We start from the raw sequence: 9,249 nt of genomic DNA on the forward strand, positions 1-9,249 counted from the left end.
TACGGAAGACTGTTGTCAATTAGATCAAGAAATTGAAAGGATAATACAGCAACATTCTGAAATAAAAAATATATTGATCCGTCAAGAGGGGTATCGCCCAAATAGGAGACAGAGAGGAAGATCAAGACAGAGAGCCCGAACTGCTCCCCCCCCCCCCCCAAAAAAAAATATTTCAATTACCCAAATCAGTACCAGCCCAGGGAGGACCGAGCTCATCAAAGACCGGCTCCTCCTGCCCAAGGAATTATCAACATGATCTCTGGAGGCCATACCGATGGAGATTCCAATCGAGCCAGGAAAACTAGCAGCCAAAAATTAATAAATATGGAGATTGACAATCAGACTGTCCACACTGGCCTGACCCTCTCTTTTGGACCAGAAGATTTAAAAGGGGTCTCTAGAAACCATAATGATGCACTGGTAATAAGGGCCATGACCGCAAATTATGATGTGGCCCGAATATTTGTGGATTCAGGCAGTTCTGTCAATGTTCTATTCCAGGAAGCAATAAATCAAATGGACCTGGGACAGTACAAGATGGAGCCCGTCGTTACATCACTTTTTGGTTTCACGGGTCATGCAATCCGACCTCTTGGGTTAGTACATCTACCCCTAACTCTTGGGAAAAGCAACGGTTGCAAGACCAGGATTGTGAGCTTTATTATAGTAGACGCTTCATCTGCCTATAACGCCATACTGGGTAGACTTGCCATGACCACTTTCATGGCTGTTGCATCAGCTCTGCATCAAAAAATAAAGTTCCCAGTTGGTAATGAGGTCGGTGAAGTACAAGGTGATCAAGTTATTGCTCGCAAATGCTATGTGGAGGAGGTCAGAATAGAGAAAAAGGTGACCAGGACTGATAGAGTTGACAGACCTGGACTTTCAAGCATGAAAAAAGTCAACCTGATAGAAGACACGTCTGTCACCGCTGAAGAAGAAATTGAGGAAATCATGATCTCCCCTCCTTTGGGGACGGTAAAAATAGCTCGCACCCTTGAAGCACAGTTGAAACAACCACTACTGGAATGCTTGAAAGAAAATAAAGACGTCTTTTCATGGTCAGTTTCAGACCTGGTAGGGGTGTGTCGGGAGGTCGCAGAGCATAAACTCAATATAACAAGGGATTTTCGCCCTGTTATTAAAAAGAAACGCCACTTTGGTCCCAAAAAAGATGCGGTAATAAAGGAGCAAGTGGACGAGTTACTCAGGGCTGGACACATTGAGGAAATATATTTCCCGACGTGGTTGTCTAATATAGTCCTGGTTCCAAAGTCGACGGGAAAATGGCGTATGTGTGTAGATTTTCGAGATTTAAATAAAGCATACCCTAAAGATTGCTACCCCCTACCTAGAATCGATTAGCTTGTTGGTTCAACCTCAGGGCATGAATTACTCAGCTTTTTGGATGCTTATCAGGGATATCACCAAATTCCCTTAGCAAAAGAGGACAAAAACAAGGTCAGTTTTGTCACATCAACAGGAACTTATTGTTATGTGGTCATGCCGTTTGGGCTCAAAAATGCTGGGGCTACATACCAAAGGTTGATGGACAGAGTATTCGAGCAGCAAATTGGCAAAAATATCGAGGTCTATGTAGATGATATCTTGGTCAAGACCCGAACTTTGGACCAGTTCATTACCGACCTAACTCAAACTTTTCAGACTTTGAAGCACTATAAGTTTAAGCTAAACCCCAACAAGTGTACTTTCGGAGTCCGAGCTGAAAAGTTTCTTGGTTACATGGTTACAAGAAGGGGAATCGAAGCTAATCCCGAAAAGGTCCAAGCCATCATTTCTATGAGCTCCCCCAAGAATATACAGGAAGTAAAGAGATTAACGGGAAGAATTACAGCACTATCCCGGTTTATAAGCCGATCAGCAGATAAAAGCCTCCCTTTCTTCAAGGCACTACGAAATACGAAAAATTTTGAATGGAATGAGGAAAGTGAGAAAGCCTACCAGGACTTGAAGGCTTACTTAAAGAAATTGCATGTGCTGAATAAGCCTACCCAAGGGGAAGCACTGTTCTTATATTTGGTGGTCACACCCCGAGCAGCCAGTTCGGTCCTGGTCAGGAGGGACGGAACAAATCATCAGCCTGTTTATTTTGTGAGTCATGCCTTGAAGGGAGCCGAACTCAATTACTTAACCCACGAAAAACTTGCCTTAGCTTTAGTCATCACTGCAAAAAAATTGTGTCCTTACTTTTTGTCACATCCCATCACCGTGCTCACAAATAGCATTCTGGGAAAAATTGCAACCAATCCAGATGCATCGGGGAGACTTATCAGATGGATTACAGAGCTGAGTGAGTATGAAATCAAATTTGAGCCTCGAACAACCATAAAATCTCAAGCCCTAGTTGATTTCTTGGCAGAGACAGTCCAACTAGAACAAGAAGAGCTATGGAAGATTTTTGTAGATGGGTCATCATGTCAGTCCGGGAGCGAAGATGGAATTGTGATCATCTCACCTTGGGGTGAAGAAACTAATATTTTAATCAGATTAGATTTCAAAGACTCAAACAATGAAGCAGAATATGAGGCATTATTACTTGGGCTCAAGGCAGCACGAAACTTGGGTATCTCCCGAGCTATTATGTATTCTGATTCCCAATTATCCATTCAACAGAGTAACGGGAAATTTGAATGCAAAGATGGGAAGATGCTGAGGTATGCCAAAGAACTAGACAAAGCCAAATAATGGTTCACCGAGTTGAACTTGGAGCTCATCCCCCGAACTGAAAATATCAAGGCAGACCAATTGGCCCGCCTAGCCAGTGCCCTCAGCAACCGGACTGATCCCATTGTTCCAGGCCGAGAACTTGTTTCTCAGCTGGAAAATCTCGATGATATTATAGCTCAAGTACCGGAATGAGATTGGAGATATGATATATATCAGTATCTGACCAAGAAAGAATTACCAAGCGATAATAAGAACGCTAAGGAGGTAAAAAGAAGGGCTCTTCGCTTCGTCATGATCGATTAGATCCTGTTCAAACGATCTTTCTCTCAGCCTTTGTTAAAATGTTTGGGTCCTGATGAGGCTAATTATGTACTATGAGAAATTCATGAAGGGTCTTGTGGCAGTCACCTGGGCAGTCTTGCCCTAGCTCAAAAAGCACTCCTAGCGGTATTCTTCTGGCCCACTATGCGGAAAGACTCATCAGATCTGGTTAATTCATATTATAATTTCCAAAGACATGCTAACCTACAGTGAAGACCTGAAGAATACATAAAGGCAGTGGTGGCCGCTTGTCCTTTTGATCAGTGGGGAATGGATATTGTAGGACCATTCCCTGTTAGCACGGGGCAGAGAAAATTTTTGTTGGTCGCGGTCGACTATTTTTCTAAATGGGTGGAGGCCGAGCCCCTAGCTAAAATTACAGAAAACGAAGTGCTCAATTTTCTATGAAAAATATAGTGTTCCGCTTTGGAATCCCTCGTAGGTTGGCATCAGATAATGGGAGACAGTTTTGTGGATCCAAAGTTCGAGCATGGTGCCAGGAGATGAAGATCGAACAGGTTTTCACCTCTGTAGCATACCCGCAAGGGAATGGACAATTCGAAGTTACAAACAGAACGATAGTCCAAGCTCTTAATACACGACTAGATGCAGCCAAAGGTAAGTGGGCAGACGAACTCCCTTCCGTATTGTGGTCTTACCAAACTACAACTCGATCCGGTATGGGTGAAACTCCTTTCAGCATGGTGTATGGGACTGAAGCTGTTCTCCCAGCAGAAATTGGACAAGAGAGTGCTAGGATAATGGCATATGGGGCAAACAATCAAGAACTGCGATCAATGGATATGGACTTACTTGAGGAGCACAGGTCCCGAGCTGCAATTAGGTTCACAGCCTATCGTAAGCGAATGAACCAGGCCTACAACAAAAGAGTATACCCTAAGGTTTTCTAGGAGGGAGACCTGGTTATGTGAAAGATACAACATCCAGGGGAAAGAGAAAAGCTAGAGGCCAAGTATGAAGGCCCATTCAAAGTGATAGAAAAAGCTGGAATAGCTGCATATTACTTAGAAGATGCCCAAGGAAAAAGAGTAAAAGGCCATGGAATGCTCAACACTTGAAAAAATACTATCCCAAGTAGCTCAGCTCGGGTCTCGCCATATTATTTATATCTTACTAAGTTGGTTCTTTACCAGCCAAGTCTTTTTGCGTTATTTTGTAATAGTCAGTCCTGTTTCGTTTACATCAGGGGCCAGTCCTGTTTTAACGTCAATTTTATTTTTGAATGTTGCAAGAGTCAATTCTGTTTTATGGAACACCATGTGATTTTTGGTAACATTCTTTACTCAAAGTCCACCACAGTGGCCCACACCAGTGGAACTCAAAGCCCAGGCAGGTCTGGCACTCAAAGTCCACCTCAGTGGTCCACATCAGTAGAACTCAAAGCCCAGGCAGGTCTGGCACTCAAAGTCCACCTCAGTGGCCCACATTAGTGGAACTCAAAGTCCAGGCAGGTCTGGCACTCAAAGTCCACTTCAGTGGCCCACATCAGTGGAACTCAAAGCCCAAGCAGGTCTGGCACCCAAAGTCCACCTCAGTGGCCCACATCAGTGAAACTCAAAGCCCAGGTAGGTCTGGCACCTAAAGTCCACCTCAGTGGCCCACATCAGTAGAACTCAAGCCCAGGCAGGTCTGGCACTTAAAGTCCACCTCAACGGCCCACATCAGTGGAACTCAAAGCCCAGGTAGGTCTGGCACTCAAAGTCCACCTCAGTGGCCCACATCAGTGGAACTCAAAGCCCAGGCAGGTCTGGCACTCAAAGTCCACCTCAGTGGCCCACATCAGTGGAACTCAAAGTGCAGGCAGGTCTGGCAGTCAAAGTCCACCTCAGTGGCCCACATCAATGGAACTCAAAGCCCAGGCAGGTCTGGCACCCAAAGTCCACCTCAGTGGCCCACATCAGTGGAACTCAAAGCCCAGGCATGTCTGGCACCTAAAGTCCACCTCAGTGGCCCACATTAGTGAAATTCAAAGCCCAGGCAGGTCTGGCACCTAGAGTCCACCTCAGTGGCCTACATCAGTGGAACTCAAAGCCCAGGAAGGTCTAGCACTCAAAGTCCACCTCAGTGGCCCACATCAGTGAAATTCAAAGCCCAGGCAGATCTGGCACTCAAATTCAGTAATAGGCAGGACTGATGTCAAATAACCCACATTTTGGTTTGTAATTAAAAATCCAAGTGTGATTCGATCTCGAGGATTGCAATAGAGCTTAAAGATCTTATAAAATGTGCTGATTTTCACTCAACCAGTCCGGTAACATGTTAGGTCGGGCTTTAATGATATACAATGCATTTATTGTTTATTCATCCAGCCCGGGAACATGTAGGTCGGGCTTTAATAATACAATAAAGTTTATTGCTCGTCATTCAGCCAGTCCGAGTGCATGTAGGATGAGTCCTTAAAATTTTACACAATAAATTTTATGGCTTGTCCGGGTACATCAGTAATTTACACTAGGTAAATTTTCGACTTAACTGGAATTCAGCTAGTCCGGGTATGGGTAGGTTGGGCCCTTAAATGATTTATACTTAATAAATTTTGTGGCAGGACTTGCATGCACATTTATAACAGTAAAACCATGTTAGAATATGAGAATTCTTTAAGAAACCCGAACTGGGAAAAAACATTCATGCAGGAAAAATAGTAAACAAGTAATGTATCAGCCCGACCTGGGCAACAACAAAAATCACTGACCGCGCAGGGTCTACCATTTAGATCATGTTTTTAAACAGTACATACAACAGGAACAAAAATAATCAAGGAGCGGAGGCATCTTGGGGCTTTGAGCTCTGGTCGGTATTTGCTGGCTTCTCCGGCTCGGCCTCCTCTGAATCTTCATCAAGCATGTCATCGAGAGTGTAGTGACCCTTACCCGGATCACCTACTAAACAGAACTTATGCATGCAATTAACTTAATAAAACAGATATCAAAATAAAACTGCGGAATCCAATAACATTATACAATCCCAAGTAAAGGAATCTGTAATTATCCAATAATATACAACCAAATCGAATAGCTGTATAAACCCAAACAACAGTAATAAAACCTAGACGAAGCTCCAGCTGACCAACCACTGACTAGCCCCTCCTGGATCCACCCTCCTCGTCCAATCGCAAACCTGCCCCATGGAATAGGGTGTCCAGAAAATACAGAGTACGAGATGTGAGCATACAACGCTCAGTGCGAGAGTATGAGTATACATGCATGCAAAGTGAACTCCCTATAGACTCGAGGTCAAGGATCAGATAACAGAGACAGACCGGGCCCTGGTATGTAGCACGCTGTGCCGTCGCTTCAGGAGGTGGCTCCCATACCGAGATAATCGTGGATACGCCGGACCCAAATCGATGGAAGTCCATCCACTAACAGGATAGGGTACAACCCTACTACAGACATCTCGAAGGAGATACAGCAAGATGCAAATGAATGCAGCATAATATCATGGCATATAAATCATGCAGTCATATAATACATGCATACTCAGTCAGGATATCTCGAACAGTACTTTCGTACCTCAATACAGTGAAAGCTCTACCAACTCTAGGTCCACGCCTATAGTCTGCTCTACACTGCCAAATGATACTACTATCATTAAAGTGCTCTAAAAGCCTTAACTAAGCTATTGCATACTCCTAAATATTTATAGGAAGCAAAAGCTATACCTTCGTCCGTCGTTAGCCCTTTGATGTCGATGCCTCCAGAACTTGTGCACAACTCCGCTACGACTACCGAACGCCTCTCCGACCTCCGGACCAAGCCTACGAAGACTAGAACAGCTCCAAAAGGACTAGAAAGGAAAGGAGAACTCGGAATTGGCAAATGAAAGTGAAGTTTCGGCCTTCTATTTATAGACAACGATCGGAACTTCCGATCCTTGATCGGAACGTCCGAACCTCGATCGGAACGTCCGATCCTTTCATCGGAGCTTCCGAAGGTCCTGATCTGCCACGTGTCAAAATATCACTTGTTGATTCCGGATAGGGGTGATCGGAGCTTCCGGTCCTGATCGGAGCTTCCGATCCAACCACACGTCATGCCTGACGTAATAACATCGGTGCCTCCGATCGCTCATCGGAGCTTCCGATCCTGTTCGGAGCTTCCGATCGTGCCTTCGGAGCTTCCGATCCGTCCAATACCCAATTCAATTAATTAGCATTAATCCTTTAATTACTCAATTAGGGCACGGGCTACTACAGAGAGCCTTGGTACAGTCTAGGAAAAGGGCGGGGTGCTCGGCCTCTGAGTACCCATTAGCCTTGAACTGGTCTAAGCACCCCTTGAAACCCTCGTCAAAGAAGGTAGCCGCCTTCTCAGCTACGGCATTGGAAAAATCGGTAGAATTCAAGAACTTCTTCTTCCCGACCTCCTTGGCAATCTCCAATTCTTTGGTCAGGACCCATACTTGGCTCTCTGACTCGACTTTTTCCACTTCCAGCTCGGCAATTTTAGTATTGGTAGTTTCCAGGGCAGTACGATAGGACTCAATCTCAGTCCTCATCCCGACCTGTTCTTCTTCATATTCTTTTTTCATCTCACGGGTCTTTCGCGTGAGTTCAGAGATCCGAGCCACAAAAGCCTCTTGGTTCATGGCATGCTCCTCTCGGGTTTTGAAAGCTCGGCTAGTAATCTCCCATCCCCAAGATAAAGCCTATGATAATATACAAGGATAAATACCAGCTCGGTATAAAATTTATGAAGTTAAAAAATAATATACCTGCAGGAAAGCCAGAGCAAAGTTTTGTTCAGCCTCCAGGTGGGACACATCTTGTAGGATTTTTACGTCAGAACGGGAGATTAGGTTTTGCATTATGCCCAGGCTCCCTTGGGGGTCGGGCTGTGAAAAAAAGGACATCTCGGGAGTCCCGGGCTGGAAAGCCATACCCCGAGGCACGGGGTCCGATTAATATTCAAACTCCTCTGTTGGGCCTTTTCCATGAGCTCGGACAGGTAAAGTGGAAGGCTGCGGCGGTAGCTCGGGAGCCACAGTATGCCCTTGCTCCTTGGATTTGGAGGATTTCTTCTTGGAGGGAGCAGTGGTCTCTAGTTCGCGATGAGAGCTGGCCTCTACATCTTCAGATTTCTTCCATTTTAAATTCTTCAAAGCAGCTCTGAAGTTAGCATGCATGTTGGCAGATCTGATCCTATCGTCTAAACAAGTAGAAATACAATAAATAAATATATTGACAAAAAGTTAAGTAAAGGTAGTACGGGTACAGGGGTACTACCTACATCCCCTTGGATCTCTACTCCCTTCTCACTGATGTCATAATGACAGAGAAGATCCTCCTCAATCAGGCTCTCAATATCAAAGGTTTGTGCGGACATTGTGTTGATAAAGTTGGTGAAGTCATGAGTGGGCAGAGTGTTGGAGAACGCGGCGATCAGATCAATCAGGATTGATACCCGGTGCAGCGGAAGTTTTAAAAATTTTTATATGGAACAATTCCATAATGGGTATCAACCTTACGATTAAATTGTGTGTGTAAAAATTTAAATAACAATTATAAATTTTTACCTCAATCTCGAATCGAGATTATGGACACCAATAGATTGCTCTGCTCTTGTTGTATATCCCTAAAACTGATGGACGAACTGTTCTTCAATCAGGTCCACGAACGGATATTTAATCCCTCTGATAGATTGCACTAGAAAATCTATCAGAAGTTTCTACGAAGAGATTAACGAATTTGATCCGTTAAACCAGACTGCAAATTCAAAATTCACAGGCTGGGTTTTTCGAGCAGAGAGGGGAGAGGGGGGCGGCGGCCACTAGGTTTCAAAACCCTAGTTAATTTCGAAAATTATGCCTGTTATGTGTAATTTCTGTACTGCAATAACTTATTTATAATGTAGGCCACTAACAGCTTAGGGCCCATTAGTCATAAGTTCAAGCCCGACAAGCAAAGCCCGCATGTTCAGAAATTAATATAAAATTCATCGTGACTCCGATTGATAAACCGATTTCACCAATGTGCACAGAAACCATTTCTGCACCTTTTAAAGTCAAGATAAATTTTTCTGAATCCGAATTCAGTGGTTTCCAAAAATGTCCATCCCTATGTCATTTTAGGAAATCTTACTCCTCTACTCATAATTAAGAAGTCCAACTTCTTTGTTCATTAAATTTAACTCTTTAAATTTAACTATCTCAACTGGGATTAAAAATCCATTACACTGTGTGACCCTCAATGGTTCAGGGATACAGCTAGCCGTGGGCTCA

The 9,249-nt window shown here is 44.1% G+C and overlaps 1 protein-coding gene across 1 annotated transcript; it reads left to right on the forward strand.

Annotated features, from left to right (window-relative positions):
• The first annotated feature begins 324 nt into the window (after positions 1-324).
• On the forward strand, positions 325-3,920 carry LOC140889391 (uncharacterized). The gene is made up of 3 exons (XM_073297104.1): positions 325-1,291; positions 1,385-2,675; positions 3,452-3,920. Exons 1-3 carry the CDS (start codon positions 325-327, stop codon positions 3,918-3,920), a joined length of 2,727 nt encoding a protein of 908 aa, XP_073153205.1.
• Positions 3,921-9,249: the final 5,329 nt, after the last annotated feature.

This window comes from Henckelia pumila, chromosome 3 (assembly GCF_033568475.1).
Source record: "Henckelia pumila isolate YLH828 chromosome 3, ASM3356847v2, whole genome shotgun sequence".
NCBI classification, from domain to species: Eukaryota; Viridiplantae; Streptophyta; class Magnoliopsida; order Lamiales; family Gesneriaceae; genus Henckelia; species Henckelia pumila.

What these genes read in the sequence shown, in the direction of transcription:
- LOC140889391 (XM_073297104.1), top strand. Translation starts at nt 325, where the DNA reads ATGGAGATTGACAATCAGACTGTCCACACTGGCCTGACCCTCTCTTTT. An exon ending in AAAGTCGACGGGAAAATGGC is followed by an intron (nt 1,292 to 1,384) that starts GTATGTGTGTAG and finishes GTTCAACCTCAG; the next exon opens with GGCATGAATTACTCAGCTTT. An exon ending in AAAGATGGGAAGATGCTGAG is followed by an intron (nt 2,676 to 3,451) that starts GTATGCCAAAGA and finishes AATCCCTCGTAG; the next exon opens with GTTGGCATCAGATAATGGGA.